At 49.2% G+C, this 19,675-nt stretch overlaps 1 protein-coding gene across 1 annotated transcript in view; it reads left to right on the forward strand.

Moving 5' to 3' along the window:
• The window catches only part of LOC147009327 (uncharacterized), a 254,071-nt gene that overhangs the window by 213,147 nt on the left and 21,249 nt on the right, over positions 1-19,675 (forward strand). Inside the window, exon 18 of the mRNA XM_085861178.1 lies at positions 10,606-10,746. Within this exon, the coding sequence (XP_085717304.1) occupies positions 10,606-10,746 (141 nt within the window). The remainder of the gene's footprint in view (positions 1-10,605; positions 10,747-19,675) is intronic.

Consider the following 19,675-nt stretch of genomic DNA (forward strand, 5'->3'; position numbering starts at 1 on the left):
AGTCGTGACCCTCTCGGACTAACGCCGGGAACCAGTCACGGGTGGACCTTTCGGTCTCACCGCGATCGAGCCAATCAGCCCCCGCGTGGGATAGGGTTGCTCGCCAAATTCGACCTACCTAAGTACCCACGCGGAGGGTAGACCGGGCGATCGCACCTCGCCGCAGGTCGACTTCGGACACGGGCCACTTAAGCGACCCGTTCCGTACTATCGGGATAACCGAGCGGTGTTATTCGTCGACCTCGACGGTTCGATTAATTATCGGGCGTATTCAGCCCACTACCAACCCTTTACGTGAAGCAAGATGAGGATTCAATGAAGGAAATGACGAAGCGAAGCGGGAAACAGTTCAACACAAAAGCACATTTATTCGCGATGAACGGAAAGCACACATATACAATTACACCAAAAGCACATGTAAAAGGAGAAGAAACACAATGCAATTTACACAAAAAGCAAATGTAAAAGCGAGGACACAATGCAGAGCTAATACCGACTACCGAGCACACGGCAACACTTATACAATTTTACTTCACAGACGGCGCCGACAACACATACCCAAAACCAAGGAAAAGAATACCCTCAAGGATGAGGCGGGCCTGAGGCCGAGACCGGGTCGCGCCTACCCGTCTGGTGATGAGACGCGGAGCGGCGATGGCGCCTCAACTCCGCGGGCCTCGCGGACAGTGTCTGGTAGGGGGTGGGAAAGGGGCCCCCTTGGTCGCACTATCTCAGCGCGGGGGGAAACAGGAGGGGGTTGCTGATGCTCGGGGTATAGAGGATTTTTATTGCCCCGCGACGAGCGTCTCCACCTCGGCCAGGTCACGCTGTCGGCCTCCCTGGGGTGCAGCTCCCTGCACGACGCGAGCACCCCCTCGTCTGCCCTCGCCGCCTCTCCACAGCTCCGTCCCCTCCGTTCCGACTCCAACGCACACGACGACCAGCTCCTTCTTGCCAACTCCACCGCCCGCGAAGTCTTGACTCTCTGTTCCCTCTCGACTCTCCTACTCTTCTACTACTCTCTGGACTGACGAACACGGTCGCTTTTTATCAGCCCCGTGGCTTCGCCCTCTCATCTTTCACCCCCTCCCTTCGACCTTTCACCTCGCTCCCCATTGGCCCGAGAAAAAGTGGGCGTGAATGCTTTTTGATCCATAAATTTGCATATATCGATCGCCCTCCAACGCCCTGGAGGCGGGGCCAAATCGCCCCTCGCTCACCGATTGGACGGCAAAAAGTGGGCGTGTGTCGTTTTTGATCCGTTTTTGAAGCACAAAATCCGTGATTTTGTACACGCTGTTCGGCGCGCGCCCTGCACGAGTCCAACACCGGTACCCACAGGCGGCGCAAGAACGGTGGCGATGCGACGGTTGCGAGGTGTGACGTGAAGGTCGTGGCGGTTGTGGTGAAGCGGCGTTGTGGTTGGTGGTTGATGTTGTGGTTGTGGTGGTAATCATGGCGGTTGGTCCAAAATAAAGATAGCAAAAGAAAAACGGCTATCCTGAAGAGTCGCAGCACGCATGAATGACATGTATTCCCACTAGACAACAGGTTTGGGCCTAACTACACATGTACTTACCGAGATACCTCACCTAAGGGACCTGAATGGTGGTTTGCGAATTTGGTAACCACAACACTACCCCCTCCCCTTTTTACAGACTCGTCCCGAGTCGTCAAATTTTCGTGTGCCATCATGTGTAGTTTTCCCCTAGTACATTTTACCTACGGATCCCTGAGTGCGACATTCATGGTATTCGTGTCCCCAAAATAAATAACCTGAGGGCTGCGTAACTACCTAAACAAACTCACTCACACGGACGACTTAAATAAAATTGCCGGCGCTAGGACAGACATGCCGGGGGCGCACTCATATTTACAGTACATCTTAACCTTCACTTACAAATTTTACACTAAACCATGGCCCAGGATCACTGAACTCTGCAAAAGAAAAGCAGTTAGCAGGGAGCCAGGCTGCTTGCATGCAGTCTCTGGCTCAAAACAATGCAGGTGACGGGGAACGTGGCTGGCTGCTCACACGCAGTCCAAGGCCTTCCCTTTTGAACTGAACGCAGTGAACCACAACGGTGCATGGGCTGCACAAACGCAGTCTCCGTGCCAGCTCAAGTGGCACACGCAATGAGCACAACGAATGGATGGATGAACACAAACACGGTGCACGGGCTGCCACTGCAGGCCCGTGTTGTAGCTGCCAACAGGGCAGTTCTCGCAGCTTGCAAACTGTTGCCTTGCGGATCCTGGCGCACATGGAAATGAACAGGGGGGGGGGGGGCAAAGCAAAATTGAACGGGGCTGGTGAACGTGGGCAGTGGGCATGGCATGGCAAAGGCAGCAGGCAAACAGCCCGCAGAAGGCCGCTGCAGGCAAACACAGCCGGCAGATGAACTGGCCGGCACAGGCCTTGCAGAAAAACAGCCAGCCGGCAGATGAAGTTGGCCAGCCTTTGCCGTTCAGTGAAGGTTGGTGGAGGGAGTGCGGTGGTGCTGGCCACTCGGAAGGCGGGCTCGGACCTACCCTACGGTCTCCCTCCCAACCTATCGCCTTTGCCTGTCACTGTACATACCCACTCCCTTAATTTGTCAAACCCCAATTTAGCCCCAACTTATTTTTTTGTTGTTTTTATTTTTACTTCCCCACTATAAATCGTCCCCTAACCCCCTTTATCGTCCTTGTTCGGCTAACCTATCCTGTCACCTAGCCTACTCCCAACCCCTACGTTCCCTTCCCGGAGGGGAACAAGGGAGAGCTAACGTCCTGTGTCGAGGCCCAACGAAGCCTCAGAATGGCCTCCCCAGAGTTCGGCGATCTTAACACCAAGTGGGTCCAGCGGCCCACAACGACAGCGAGGGGATGGATGGTGCGGAGGGGTACATCTCCTAATCTACCCTAACCATTTAACTGTTAAACTACCCCGGGGCTTTCAACAAGCGCCTCTCGCTTAAACTATTGGTTCTAACAACCCAGATTCCCGTCGCCTGTGTTAGTGTCCTCACAATTTCGGGCCTCGCCCCCCAATTTTCTCTCCGTGCCCTCACACGGTCTCCTGGCTGGGACACGTGGCTCCCTTTGGCAGGCACGACCCTCTGCCGAATCTCCCGCTATGGCACGCCGGGCACTACACTGCCTCCGAGCCTACCAGCTCCCTAACACCGGGAGTGCCCCCATGGCACCTCCCCTGAAACGCACACGTGGCAGGCTGGCTTCCCGGGCCCCTTTCCGAGGGTCACCCGTGCCCACAACACTGCCCACGCGGCTAATGGCGCCCCGGGCCCCCGCACCAAGCAGGCGCACCCGTGCCCACTACGCTATCCCGGCCCCCCATGGGCCCATGGCCTACCGCGGCCGACTAGCCTGGTGCCCGGGGTACCCACTCAGCGATACTCACCTTTCGCAGCCACGCTCCCAAGCCCGTCAACAGGGCTCCTGCACCCCTCCAAATGGGTTTCGAGCCTACATTCCCACCAACAGCAAAACGACCTCCATTTTTGTTCATTTGACTAACCCAGCTAACTCACTTTACTCTGACCCCGGGGTCCCTTGGGCGGGAGTCACTCCTCCCCCCAATCACTCATCGCACCATGCATTCCCCATTCACTCCATACACACAGACCCGCTGGCCTCACTCACTCACCAAGCACATGCTTCCACTTCACTCACCAACTCTTCAACACACACACCGCTGAACTCTGCCATCCTTCTAACTACCTCCCCTAACTAACTCGTGCTCCCACGTCGTCCCTTAAACTATAGCACGTTCCATTTAACCTACGTAGCTAAGCTACGTCCCCACTACACACTCACAAGTCTGTCACTGTCTTCTAACTCAAAAAATCATTTTATTTCCCAACCTAAATCTGGCTACAATCCCTCTAACTAATCCATTCCACGGACTCCATGAGGACTTACCCCTGCCCCATGAAGTCGGTCTAACTAAGCTAACCCTTCCCCCTAACTAGTTTCCATCCTGCGCCCAGGTAAGGGGGTCTTTCACCCCTTGCCCAGGAATCCTGTGCACCCGAAAGTGAGGCTTACTGTTTTTTTTTTTTTTTTTTTTTTTTTCATGCGCAGCACCTGCGCGGCAACTCAGAGCTCGCGCACTTTGCACCTGCCCGTGACGTCATGCAGCTGCACGTGTTCCTCGTCCCTCCTTGGACGGTACCATCCGGCCGGGATACCCCTCCTGCCGGATTCCAACCACACGTGCAGCCATGACGTCACCGTGCGCAAAAAAAAACCACAAGCCCCACGTCTCGAGGGGTTCCCCACGCGAACACATGTGCTTTGCCCGTTGGAGCTTAACACACACGATCGCGTGGAGAACCCGTCCGGTCCAAATCCATTTACCTGCCTAAACTTTGTCCGTCCGCGGGATCGGCAAATCCACCGCGTGCGTTTCCGGACCGGGACTTCACTCTCGCAAGCGAGCACGTGGCGGTCTCGTGCGTTGCACAGCACGAACCTCGTGCTCACTGCTGGGTGAACCCGGCACGGTCCCCGAAATAGCTACAGCCGCTACTCGGCTTTCTTTCTTCTGTCGCCTTCGTCGTCGCCATTCAACCCACGCACACCTGCGTGTTACGACGCACACAGTCCACTCCATCACATTCACACCGGGAGACGCGGCTGCGTGCTCCCGCATGCCAACCGACATCTCCCTCACATACCGCTCTCTCACACACACGGTCTCCCTTGCATTCGGCCGTTCACTCACGCGTGCGGGGGCACTCACCCGCGGTGCCTCACTCGCACTCCGTGCCTCATCCACACACGCGGGGGCACTCAACCGCGGTGCCTCATCCACACACGCGGGGGCACTCAACCGCGGTGTCTCATCCATACTCCGTGCCTCACTCACACACGGTGCCTCATCCACACACGGCGTGCTGGGAAGCACGTACTCTGGCACCATCGCCACCACACCACTCACACACGGGGTCGCTTCCACACACGGGGACGCACTCACCCCTTGCACCACACACACAGGGACAACCACACTGGGGATTCGTGTCCCCACAAGGGTCTCCGGGGCCTCTATACCCCCCAAGCTCTCCGTGCACCTGTCCATAGCACTCGTCCCCTCAACCTCGCAAAGCACGACCGAACTCACCTGGTCGTGACTCGCCTCAAGGGGGCATACTCCCTCCCCTCGTTCCTGGAGGAGGCCATCCAGGTGCTCGCACTGGGTCTCCACCCAGTCCGCCAGCTCACCCCCATTATCCTCCACTACCTCTGTGTGTGTGTGTGCGTCACTTACCCCGTCTTCCTCGTGTAGTCTTTCCTCTATTTTTTCTATCTCCCGTGTCTCTGCTAACTCTTCACCCTTTACCTCTCTTGTCTCAACTATTATTTCCGTTGTCGTCATTTCGTGTCTCGTCTCACACGTTTTGGTCTCCCCATTTAATTTTTCCCTTTCGGTCACCGTCGATTCCTCTGTCACGACCCTCGCCCAACACGCCCCCCGAATTATTTTTTTACCCGCCTCCACCGCGGGCCTGTCAGCCGTTGCACCCCCTTCCAGCTCGTTTGCTCCCACACGTGGAGTCGCCATTCCCAGCTCCCTGGTCACGGCCTTCATGCCCGCCTGCAGGCATCGGCCCATGTTCTGCGTCTCACCCCTTAGTTCTTTCATTTCTTTTTTCATTTGCTGTGTATTCGCATCCATCGTCGTTTTCACTTCATTTGTATTTGTATCCATCTTTTCGTTCATTTGTTTGTTCATGCCTTTCATTTCGTTTTTCATATTCGCTTCCATCTTTTCGATCATTTCCGCATTCATCTTTGCCAGCATGGTGAATAGCTGGGCCATGTCGGGTGCGCTTGGGTGAGCCGTTTCGGCAGGGATCGGGGAAGGGTTTTGGTGGAGAGGGGGGGGGGAGGTGTCATACACCGCGGCCGCTGCCGCACCCATTTCGGGCTCTGGGTTCAGTTGGGCGAGTCCGTGTTCCTGCACAATCAACATTTCCTGCTCGGGGATTCCATCCTGGACCATGGATTCTACACATTCTACATCCATTTCTAATACCCCCGGCTCCCGCTCACCTTGAGACGCCATCTTGCTTCTCTTAAAGGGTTAATTTAGCTCGCTCGTAATTTGGAGGGAATCGGGGGTCGCTTCTCTCACCCCTGGACCGATTCCCGTGAATTTAGCCGGAGACAGGAGAGCCCGTTTTCCTGTTCTCCGATACCAGTGCCGCGAGGAGGGCGATGAATTTGTATCCCACTCCTGACACCAGTGTTGCGGTATTCGCGCCCGCCGGCGTGCTGACGGCCACGCAACTCGAATCGCGGCACGTCGCCCACCGGACGGACAATCCAGTCGTGACCCTCTCGGACTAACGCCGGGAACCAGTCATGGGTGGACCTTTCCGTCTCACCGCGATCGAGCCAATCAGCCCCCGCGTGGGATAGGGTTGCTCGCCAAATTCGACCTACCGAAGTACCCACGCGGAGGGTAGACCGGGCGATCGCACCTCGCCGCTGGTCGACTTCGGACACGGGCCACTTAAGCGACCCGTTCCGTACTATCGGGATAACCGAGCGGTGTTATTCGTCGACCTCGACGGTTCGATTAATTATCGGGCGTATTCAGCCCACTACCAACCCTTTACGTGAAGCAAGATGAGGATTCAATGAAGGAAATGACGAAGCGAAGCGGGAAACAGTTCAACACAAAAGCACATTTATTCGCGATGAACGGAAAGCACACTTATACAATTACACCAAAAGCACATGTAAAAGGAGAAGAAACACAATGCAATTTACACAAAAAGCAAATGTAAAAGCGAGGACACAATGCAGAGCTAATACCGACTACCGAGCACACGGCAACACTTATACAATTTTACTTCACAGACGGCGCCGACAACACATACCCAAAACCAAGGAAAAGAATACCCTCAAGGATGAGGCGGGCCTGAGGCCGAGACCGGGTCGGGCCTACCCGTCTGGTGATGAGACGCGGAGCGGCGATGGTGCCTCAACTCCGCGGGCCTCGCGGGCAATGTCTGGTAGGGGGTGGGAAAGGGGCCCCCTTGGTCGCACTATCTCAGCGCGGGGGGGAAACAGGAGGGGGTTGCTGATGCTCGGGGTATAGAGGATTTTTATTGCCCCGCGACGAGCGTCTCTACCTCGGCCAGGTCACGCTGTCGGCCTCCCTGGGGTGCAGCTCCCTGCACGATGCGAGCACCCCCTCGTCTGCCCTCGCCGCCTCTCCACAGCTCCGTCCCCTCCGTTCCGACTCCAACGCACACGACGACCAGCTCCTTCTTGCCAACTCCACCGCCCGCGAAGTCTTGACTCTCTGTTCCCTCTCGACTCTCCTACTCTTCTACTACTCTCTGGACTGACGAACACGGTCGCTTTTTATCAGCCCCGTGGCTTCGCCCTCTCATCTTTGACCCCCTCCCTTCGACCTTTCACCTCGCTCCCCATTGGCCCGAGAAAAAGTGGGCGTGAATGCTTTTTGATCCATAAATTTGCATATATCGATCGCCCTCCAACGCCCTGGAGGCGGGGCCAAATCGCCCCTCGCTCACCGATTGGACGGCAAAAAGTGGGCGTGTGTCGTTTTTGATCCGTTTTTGAAGCACAAAATCCGTGATTTTGTACACGCTGTTCGGCGCGCGCCCTGCATGAGTCCAACACCGGTACCCACAGGCGGCGCAAGAACGGTGGCGATGCGACGGTTGCGAGGTGTGACGTGAAGGTCGTGGCGGTTGTGGTGAAGCGGCGTTGTGGTTGGTGGTTGATGTTGTGGTTGTGGTGGTAATCATGGCGGTTGGTCCAAAATAAAGATAGCAAAAGAAAAACGGCTATCCTGAAGAGTCGCAGCACGCATGAATGACATGTATTCCCACTAGACAACGGGTTTGGGCCTAACTACACATGTACTTACCGAGATATCTCACCTAAGGGACCTGAATGGTGGTTTGCGAATTTGGTAACCACAACAATATATAAATATATATTGTTGCGAATTCGCGCCCGCCAGCGTGCGATCGGCCGCTCGACTCGAATGGCGGCCGCCTCACCCACCGGAACGGACAATTCTGTCGTGACCCTCTCGGAACAACGCCGGGAGCTAGTCACGGGTGGGGGTTTAACCCCACCACGACCGTGCCAATTGCCCACCCACGCAGGATAGGGTTGCTCGCCAAATTCGATCTACCTAAGTACCTGCGCGGATGGTCGACCGGGCGATCGTACCTCGCCGCAGGCCTACTCTGGACACGAACCACTTTAGCGGTCCGTTCCGTGCTATCGGGATAACCGAGCGGTGTTATCGTCGGCCTCGACGGTTCCGATTAATTATCGGACGTTTTAAGCCCACTACGAACCCTTTTACGTGAAGCAGGATGGAGGGTCAATAAAGAAAAGACGAAGCGAAATGGGAAAACAGTTCACACAATGCACATTTATTACGCGACACACAGAAAGCACACATATACAGCCAAATAGTCAAAATGCACCTATATCAGGAAAATAAAAGAAACAATGACGCAGAGTTACTACCGAATACGCGTACACACGGCAACACTGATACAGTTCTACTTTACAAGACACGGCGCCAACACACATTTACTCAAAAGCAAAGGAAAGAAGCCACCCTCATAGACAAGGGAGCAGATGGGCCTGTAGGCTAATATGTGCGCGGGACCTGAAGAAGCGGCCAGGTCCGCGAGACCGGGTGGGTCTTACCCGCGTCCTCGTGACGCGTTGGCGGACGAGCCGCAGACGTGGCCACGTGGCTGTTCCCCAACTCCGTGCTCCTTTGCGGGTTTCGTTGGCACGACGTTTGGAGTGGGGTGGGAACGGGGTCCCCTTTGTTGCACTATCTCAGCACGGGGGAAAGGGGGAATTGTTGATGCTCTGAGGGAGGGAGAATGGCTGGCTGGCTTGGGTCCTGCGACGAGCGATCTCCCACCGCGACCTCGTCGCCGACCGCTGTCCTTCTCGCCTCGGAGCCGAGCTCCTTGGCCTCTTCCCCCAACTCTCCTCAGCCGACTGCAGAACCCAACTCCACTCTCTGCCACACTCTGCTGCTGCCACACTCTGCCCGATGACTCTCTGACCAAAACTCTCTCTCTCTACCACGATTCGCCTTGCGCTCGGCGTTTTATAGTCCGGCAGGAGAAACAATATGCAAATTTCCGGATCAGGATGAGCTCGGGGGCAGAGCCACGCTCGCCCATTGGACGGAGGAAAAGTGGGCGTGAACCTCCCCTGATCCTAGAATTTGCATATTTCTATTTCACACGGACGCGCCTGGAGGCAGGGCCAAGCCGCTCCGCGCTTGCTGATTGGACGGATCAGAAGTGGGCGTGTAGCATTCTTGATCCGAATTATCCCTCGAAAAGGCCGCTATTTGCACTTGCGGCTCGGTGCGTATCCTGAACGAGCACAAGACACCCCGACGCCCAGTGTTCACAGGTGGTGCGGGAATGGCCGTAGAAGGAGAGAGGTGAGGGTGGTGGAGGGTTTTTTGGTGGTGGTTTGATGGTTATGGCGGGTGAGACGTGGTTGGTTCAAAATAAAGATAGAACAGAAAAACGGCTAACTCAAAGCGTCGCAGCCCGAATGAATCACATAAATTCCCTCTAAACAACGGGTTTGGGGCGAACTACACATGTACTTGGAGTTATCTCACCTACGGGACCTGAATGGTGGTTTGCGAATTTCCACAGCCGTAACTATATATATATATATATATATATATATATATATATATATATATATATATATATATATATATATATATATATATATATATATATATATATATATATATATATATATATAAAAAGTCTTGAAAAATTATTTTGTTAATACCTTGCCCTCCTTGCAACTCCATCAGGAACAACCAATTTTTTTTGGTGTACATAGTCGAGGCTCATGGAAGAGCTAGTACATTGAACGCATAACAAACAACAACAGGATGCAAAATATGCATGCATGGGGTGTTCAAGATGGATGTGGAAGGAAACTTTAAGGAGGGAAAACTGGGAATTTATCAGGAGCAAGGATTTGGATGGGGTGAACGAGGGTGTAAAAGATCATGGTTTTGGATTGGAGATGACCGTAGATGGTGGTGAACAGCTATCTTGAAGACCTGGAGGAAAGAATGAGATTGACGAGGATGTGGAAGTTGGTTCCACAGGCAGGGAAAAAAAAAAGAGTAAAGAATGAGTGGAGGTGAGTAGTTATCCTGCATTTTGGTAGTTTCACCAAAAGGTGGTTGATGGAGGACCATGTGAGCCCCACGCTAACCTGGTCATGGGGGATAGTGACAAATCACGGAAAGAGGAGAGGGTGCAAGACCAGAAAGAGGGGGTATAAGACAGAGACCTCCGACCTCTCTGAGATGGCAAAGTGATGAGCCCACAGACTCGGCTTCAACGTGGGAGATTTTATTTTTTTTAAATGATTTTATTGTGAAAGTAAAGATGGAGTCCGAGTTCATTGGTGATTCCTCCTCGCTTGTAAATGGTTTGGAGAACAACAATAATAATAAAAATAATAATCTTACAGTGATAGTTCTGATAACACTTGTTTTCGAGAGTAAGAAACAAATTGTCAAATGTTTTGCAGGTGAAGCTCATTCGGGGACGATGGAAACTTTCCAAAGTTATTTTCAGACTTCCCAAGATGCTTTGAGCAATCAGCATGTAAAGGAGGAACCACGTGGCGCTCCTCTCAAGGAGTCCAGCAAAGCTGCTGAACTACTCGAGGGTAAGCTGAGCTTCGTGGAGAACACATCACACCGTTTTTATTACCTGTTCGTTTTTAATGATGAAATGATTTTGTCCCAATCTCTGTGGAAAAGCAGATCCATTAAATTGTGATCAACCAAGTGGGCTTGGTTGTCTTCACCAGGCAGGGATATTACTTGCTTATAAAATACCCTGAAATACAGAAATATATCCTGTACTTTGTATTTCTGGCCTTTACTCAGGATTGTTCAGATACATAAAGGCAACGTTTGAAAAGTCTCTGTTTCACTAATACACACTTTGGAAATACCGATGGAAAAAAACAATTTGAGTGAGGTTAGTGGACTTGACAGGTGTGAAAGACAAGTTTATTACGATCTAAACATGTGAAATGAGAGGTGTATTCAATGTTGTTGCATCAAGGCGTGTAAATCACTTGCAACCCATTTAAGATCCTGTGATCGAGTTCCACAACATTGCCCTCGCCGACACCATCTTTGGATGACTTGCTGTGGAAATGCGTTTTGAAACTCAGTAAAGTCACAATCGTGAAGACATGGACTATCTGATGTTTCCATTACCACAATGTGTTAAACGTGGAATATTTCCTTTAACATCTGAAATCAGGTTTTGCTGGGTGGGAAGTGAAAATCCACACTATTTCTTGGATTGTGTCTGTCCCTTGTTTGTAAGCTTGTGGTCATTGTGTTATTTTGAATCGTTGGTCACCACTCTTCGTAAAGCTTGAGTTGTCACATCGTTCAAGTTCGATAACATCTCACCATCTCTCCGATTCGACACTATCCTGTGCTTCTGACAGCATCCTAGATTCCCATTTTATTTCCGGTTCCAGGTTGCTCCACGCGTGTTACTGGTTCGTGTGTTTCTCCCTCCAGTTCAACAAATCGTCGACCGAGAAATAACAGGGTCCAACTACACTTTTTTAAAGTTTGAGAAAAATGAAATCAAAAATTCAAAGTGGAATTGCCGCTATCTCATAACATTTTATTTTCATATCGTGTGCTACATAACAGGTACATATAAAGGTTACATAAAATAATCTTACTTAGTTTCCTCTGTTGCCCTTCTACATGGACTTCTTCTAAATTTGAATGAAATGTCAGATAGACCCTGTTAATTCTCGGTCGATGAAATGTAAGATTCCCAGACCAGATACGTTGTGTTTTATTTTCTCTGTTTGTTGTGTTCTGTTTTCTCTGCAACCGCTTATCCGATTGACACAAAATTTTCACCACTGGGGGCGACTACTCGTATAGAATGTTTTATTGATAATTATGACATCACAGGTCACGTGGTGTGTTAGCCATGTTGGAAAAAAGGAAAAACTTTGTACCTCTATCTCCAAAACTGCTCCATGGAAAATAAAATTTGAAACTTTGCACATGTGAAGTACTCCACATGGAAAACAAGTCTGATTATTTGATGTCATTGGAGGCTTCGTTATGACATCATAATTGCATACGTCGGACACTTTATCCGATCAGTATGAAAATTTTTGAGTCATCTGGGGCTAAATTGTATCGGGGGGGGGGGGGGGAATTGATGACGTCATCGGTCACGTGGTTTGGGTACCACATTGTTTTTAACATACAAACTTTCAAAAATCTTCTTCTCCGAAATGGCGAAACAGATCGAGGCAAAACTTTACAGGTATGATCGCCTTTCCATGAGGAACAAAAAGTCTCTATGACATCATCGGTCAAATGGTTTGGCAGCCATATTGGATTTACCCTCAAATCTTTAAAAATCATCATCTCCAGAATGGTTTGACAGATCGAGGGGAAACTTCACCCACATGTTCCTCAATCCTTGCGGATACCAGTGTTTACGAATAATTAATAGGTCGCTTGGTCTGGCAGCCATATTGGATTCAACGAAAATCTTTTAAAAATTCTTTCTCTTGAACTGCTTAACCAATCGACATGAAACGTCACAATTATGATTGAGTAGTGATGGGCAATATGTGTTTTAAATTTCAACCGGAATGGACGCATGGTCTGGCAGCCAGAATTATTTAATATTTTGAATCTGGGTTCAGGGATTTAAATCTAACTTGTTTAAAGATGCCATTGGTGGCTTCTTTATGACGTCATAATTGCATACGTCAAGCGCTTTATCCAATCGGTATGAAAAATGTTGAGGTTCATCTGGGGCTAAATAGTATTGGGAAGTGGGGGGGGGGGCGGGGAATTGATGATGTCATCGGTAATCTGGTTCGGCAGCCATGTTGTTTTTAACATAAAAAACATTCAAAAATCTTCTCTGAAATGGCTGAACATATCGAGGTGAAACTTTACAGGTATGATCACCTATCCATGAAGAACAAAGAGTTCTCCACCTATGACATCATAGGTCACATGCTTTGGCAGCTATGATTTTTTGAAGAATAAACCTTTAAAATTTTCTCCAGAACAGCTTGATGGGTTAAGGGGAACTTCACCCACATGTTCCACAAGCCTTGGAGATACCTGGGTGTTCACAAATAATTATTAATCGGTCACATGGTCTGGCAGCTATATTGGTTTGAACGACAATCTTAAAAAAAATTATGTCTCTGGAACCACTTCATCAATGGCCATGAAAAAATCAGTTATGATCTAGTCTTCATGGGGAATATATATATATATATATATATATATATATATATATATATATATATATATATATATATATATATATATATATATATATATATATATATATATATATATGTTTTAAATTTCAACCTCATCGGACACGTGGTCTGGCAGCTAGAATTATTTAATATTTTGAATCTGGGTTTAGGGATTTAAATCGAACTTGGTACAAGTATGTATAATAATGTAATAATGTGTGTGGAGGCATATCTGGTGACATCGTGACGTCGAAGAGTGCCCTTCTAGTTTTCATTCCTGTGTTGCTGGTTGCATTTTCGTTCCATTTTCTGTGCCTAACCATGTGTTGTTCCGTTAAATTGTCGAATTTGTGTGTCTAGTAAAGTCTGCCTGACTCGAGCAGTACTAAGCTCGTTGGGTTGTTGCTGCTGTCTCTGTTTTCAACCACACGCCCTTCATTTTAACTTATTTTCTCCCAGGTATTGTTACTTCTGAGCTTTCAGCTTAATCCATTTCCCCTCCTTGCCCCCCCCCCCAAAAGAAAAACAACAAAAAAGTATTTTCTTCACTCTAAAACAACAACAACAACAACAACTGAACTCGATCAGCCATGCACAGTTACCCCTTCATTCCCTATCCCTTTGTAATATCCCCAAATGGAATCTTCACTGAAATAAAAATTTCTTTCTTCAAATGTTCTTCACAATATATTAAAAAAATTCTTCAAAAATTATGAGCTCACCTGGACTTTAGTCAGGTGATCTTATGCGATCAAGCAGTGTCAGTCAGTGAGTGAGCCAGTGATTCAATCAGTCCATAAACACTTCAGTCATTATCGCTTGAACGAAACACACAATTTTGATGAAACTTGGCCACAAGCTTCACATCTGATGCTTAACGAAGGTTTATTGATGGCATCAAAATCTACGCTCGTTAAGGTGGTCTACGGAGGGTTTTTGACCCCCCCCCCAAAAAAAATCGATAGGTATTTGCTCTTTTCTCCAAAACTACACACATGATTTTGATGAAACCTGACCACAACCTTCATCACCCATGATGCACCAAAGTGTATTGACCGCATCAAAATCTGCGCATATTAAGGGGTCTACGGGGTGGACTTTGACCCCCCCACCCCCCCCCCCCAAAATAGGCATTTGCTCTCTTCTCCGAAACGACATAGTTTTGATGAAACTTGACCACAACCTTCATCACCCGTGATGTACCAAAGTGTATCGACGGAATCAGAAGGTACGCTCATTAAAGGAGTCTACAGGAGGGTTTTGACCCCCAAAATAGGTATTTACTCACTTCTCCGAAACTACACACACGACTTCGATGAAGCTTGACCACAACCTTTATCACCCGTGATGTACCAAATTTTGTTCACGGCATTAAAAAATTCAGATTCGAAGAGAGTCTGCGGGGGGTTTGAGTGACTGTTGTTCCTGATCCAGGTGAGCTTCAAGACAAGTGGTCCTATTTTTTTGTTAATGCCTTTGCCCTCCTTACGACTAGGTCAGGAATGTTGGGGAAATTATTACTCTTTAGACAAGAAACCTTTGCCTCAGTCTGAGTAGGTCAAAGTGTTTGTTTTTTTTCCTCTACTGTTCTATTATTTTGTTGTTAAGGCCTACCACCTACTTATAATCTTGTCTTTCTTTGACACTTTGGACATTGTTTGGTTCTTTTGCAAGTACAAGGTGACCGGGCTGATAAGCTGTACATTCTGTTCTTTGCGATCAAAAGCCCTCTCTGCTTTAAAATGGGAGATACATATATGAAGGGAGAGAGAAGACAGGGGAGACAGCAAATAAATTGTACAAAAGAAAGAACTCCTGGTGGACATTGAATTTTACTGGACTTCTGTGGTTTATTTATCCCAATACAATGCAACACCGAGTCGGCTAGACGTTGAATCCTCGAGAAGGACAAGATCCCTCAACAATCTAAAGAATCCTTTCGATCACGACGCGGTTCGAGGATAGAAATCCACGTCGGGAACAATCAATTTTTTTTGGTATACGTAGTTGAGGCTTTGGAAGAGCTCGTATGAGTACACTGAACGGATCAGGATGTAACAGGACAAAAGGAACAGTCGAGAGAGGGTGGAAACACCAACGGCAAGGTTGAAGGCCACAACCTGGAGACTTGGACAATGGGCTTGGGGAGGAATGGGTGGCAGGAGAGGATGCTTGGGGTGGAGAAAATGATGATGGATACAGAAGGGAGTTCCCAGGAGTGAAAACTGGAAATTTGGAAGGAGGGATTGGGGTGTGTGTGTGTGTGTGTGTGTGTGTGTGTGTGTGTGTGTGTGTGTGTGTGTGTGTGTGTGTGTGTGTGTGTGTGTGTGTGTGTGTGTGTGTGTGTGTGTGTGTGTGTGTGTGTGTGTGTGGGGGGGTGTTCCAAGGGTAGAGAAGATAATAGTTTTGGATTGGAAACAATATAAGACTGTGGTGAGCAGCTGTCTTGAAGACCTGGAGGAAAGAGTGAGATTGAAAAGAATGTGGAAGTCGGTTAAACAGGCAGAAAAATAAGAAGAACAAATGAGTGGAGATCAGCAGTGATCCTGGATTTAGGTAGTTTCAGGAGAAGGGGGTTGAAGGTGGACTGTGAACCCTGCAGAAACATGGGTTGGGGGGGGGGGTATTCAAAGCATAGAAAGTGCAGAGGGTGTGAAAAAAGAAAGGTGGCGGCAGAAGACAGAGATCACCGACCTGTCTGCAATATCGAAGTGATATGCTCATATACTGAGCTTAATCATGTGAGATTCCAATAATCTTAAAGGCCTTGGTTTCCACGGCGTCGAACAGAGCAATATGTGAGGCAGTGGAGCCAGGCTAGAGAGTAGAGCAGTACTCAATGGATCTGTGGGTGAAGGCCTTGTAGATAAATAGTTCAGGTGTGTCAAGGAAGGACTTTGTATGATGGAGGATGCCAACTTTGAAATGTAGTTTGCCCAAGAAAGATAATGGCTGATCTTGAGACTCAGGAGTTTGAATATATTTTTTGTATACTTTGTTGAGGCTCATATAAGAGTGAACACACAGAACATATAACAAAGGGAGAAGAAGACGAGGGGCAGGAGAGGGAAGCACAATAACAGTAGGGAATGGAGACATCAGGAGATCTGTCGAAGGGAGAGGGATGGTACATGGTACAGGTGGTAAACAAGATGAAAAATACAGAGATTTTCAGGAAGGAAAACAGGGAATTTCAAGGAGGTGGGTTTGGGGTGGATTAACGGGGTAGAAAATAGCATGGTTTTGGATGGGGGAAGATATGAGATGGTGTGAACAGCTGTTTTGAAGACCTGGAGGGTAGAGTGGGATTAAAGGGAGTGTGGGAGTTTGTTCCAAAGGTGGGAAAAAGGAATGAACGAGTGAAGGTGAGCAGTGGTTCTTGATTTTGGCAGTTTCACCAGAAGGGGGGTTGCTGGTGGACCTTGAGCACCCTGTGGAAATATTGGGTGGACATAGCACAGACAGAGAAGGTGGGGCAAGGCTGGAGAGGATTCTGCAGAAGACAGAAAGACCACCAACCTGCCTATGATTGAGACCCAAAGACTCAGCTTCATCGCGGGAGATACCAATGATCCTAAAAACCTTCGTTTCCACAGCGTGAAGCTGAGCTCTGTGTGAGGCGGGAGCACCAGTCCAGATGGGAGAGCAGTGATCCATCAGGCCGTGGATAAAAGCTTTGGGTGTGGATATGAGCTCAGGTGTGCCAAGGAAGGACTTTGCACGATGGAGGATGCACAGTCGGCCACTGGCTTTGGAGGAACGACTGAACTTGCTCAACAGGATTGTTAAGAAAGCAGATTGAAGGGTTTCGCAGACGATCCTTTCGGAGAGAGACAGTGAGAGAGTGATATTTGTGAGGATTTAAAGACGTATTCCAATTGTTTAACCAGGTTGTGATATTTTTCCAAAGGTCTGAAGCTTTCGTCCGCAATCTGATGGAGTACTGCTCCCCCCTCTGGGGTGGTGCTCCTGCCTCACACCTAGCTCGACTTCACGCTGTGGATACCAAGGCTTTTAGGATCATTGATATCTCTGGCAATGAAGCTGAGTCTTTGAGCTTCTCACTCTCTCACCAGAGGCAGGTCGGTGGTCTTTCTTTCTTCTGCCGTCTCCTCTCCGGTCTTGCCCCCCCCCCCCCGCTCTGTCTGTGATCTGTACCTCCTATATTTCCTCAGGGCGCTCATGGTCTGCCAAAAACCCCTTTCTGATTAAACTGTCAAAATCAAGAATGCTCACCTTCACTCTTTCATTCCTCTTTTTTCACACCTTTGGAACAAAGGCTTTCTTCAATCCCACTCCTCCCTCCCAGTCTTCAAAACAGCTGTTCACCACCATCTCATATCTTCCCCCCTCCAAAACCATCTTTTTTGTACCCCCGTTAATCCACCCCAAACCCACCTTCTTCAAATCCCCTGTTTTCCTTCCTGAAAGGCCCTGTAGTACCATCTTGTTTACCCCGTGTACCCCGCCCCACCCTTCTCCCTTCCACAGATCTCCTATTTTTTTTGTTCCCCAATATTTTGTTGTTCCCTCTCCCGCCCCTCTTGTCTCCTGCCTTGTTATATTTTTCTGTGTATTTACTCTTGCACGAGCCTCGACATGGTATACAAAAAAAAGAGAGGGAAGAGGCTGCAGCCTGCCTATCTGAAGGATGAGGGATGTTGTGGCAGAGGATATGCCTGGTGTTGGCTTCATGGTTCGGGTGGTGGGCTTGAGATCCTGGGGTTCTGCATTCAAATCCCGATCAGCTGTTGAATCGATACCAGGTTGGGTTGACTCAACCTGTCATCCTTCCGAGGTTGGCAAAATGAGTACCAGCTTGCTGGGATGATTTTGCCATTTGAGTGTCCTGCGTCGGAGTGGCGACCTGTCCAGGATTGTACCCAGTAGCCCAGGAGACTGCTGAGGCAGCACCAATGGTCTGCACAGATTCTGGTCCCTTTGGAATTGGAGGGCAGAGGATTGAGTCATCAGTAAATAGATAAAGAGGATTTTCCATAGAGTCAAGAGATTGTTGATGACAATCGGGAATAGGACTGGGCCAAGAACACTGCCTTGGGGCACCCCAGCCTTGACAGGGAGAGGAGATGAATGGACTCCTTTGAGTGCCACACATTGGCGATGAGAGTTGAGGAAGTCAGTCAGCCATGTTTGTAGTTGGCATTGGAATGCCATGGGTAGAGAGTTTGGAGAGTAAAGCAGGATGCCAGACTATCAAAAGCATGAGATATATCCAGAAAAACGGTCTTGATCTCATGTCTGACATTGAGGGCCTCCATTCATTGTTGGGTGAGTAGAAGCAGCATGTCCAAGTGACCTGGTCTGAAACCAAATTGGTGATCCAAGATGAGGATGTTGGATGAAAGTAAAGATTTCATATCAACTGCGATGATGGATTCCATGACCTTGTTGATGATTGGAAGCAAGCTGATATGTCTGTAGTTTAGTGTATCGGTTTTTCCACCTTTTTTATGTAATGTAGTGATGTTGGTGGGTTTCCAAGCAGATGGAAGATGATCTCATGCAAATGACGGGGTGAAAAGGGTAGATAGAGGATGTGCAGGAGCAGCAGAGCAGGTTTTTAGGAACTCTGAGCTGATGCCATCTGGTGCAGTCGCAGTCAGTCAAGGGTGGAAATAACCTCCACCTTCTCATGTGCAAAAGATATGGAGTCCAGAAGTAGTTGGGTGTGACTGGGGAGGGTTGGTACAGTGAGCGAGGGGTTGGGGCACAATATTTGGAAACAAACACAGAATTGAGGCATTTAGCCTTCTTATGAGTGGAGTTGACTGTGGCACCATTTGAAGAGAGGGGAGGGATGGAAGGGGAGCATACACCAGAGACAGACTTAACAAGGCACCACCGCAACTATTGAGGATGCCTCTTCACAGTTGTTGTACCCCCCCACCCCCAAATGCAAGTCGGGGGCAAAATCTATCCCATTCTTTCCTGCTGCCCGGATTCGTCAGGACAGTGTGATCATGGTAAGAGTGCCCTATGGTAAGAGTGATCGGTCCCTATGGACAGGCCCATTACCTCTTGTCTCTTTCTCTAACTCTGTCATGGCCCTGACTTTGTAAAGGCGGGGATACACCATCCTGGATGTGAGGGATCTCTGATTCGATGGATTGGCTGTGCCCGTGCTGCGGGCTTTTTTGAGAGAACTGTCCGGGGCTATACAACAACAACAACAACAACAACAACAGCCATGAGGCACCACCAGGTTTTAAAAGAGGGAGACAAGTTTGAAAGTTCAATCTCGAGGTTGGATAGATGATGTTTTTTGGCTTTCCTGAGAGTGAACAAACACTTG

Source organism: Eptatretus burgeri, chromosome 17 (genome assembly GCF_056783735.1).
Source record: "Eptatretus burgeri isolate ZD-2024b chromosome 17, Ebu_testis_v1, whole genome shotgun sequence".
In the NCBI taxonomy this organism is placed as follows: domain Eukaryota; kingdom Metazoa; phylum Chordata; class Myxini; order Myxiniformes; family Myxinidae; genus Eptatretus; species Eptatretus burgeri.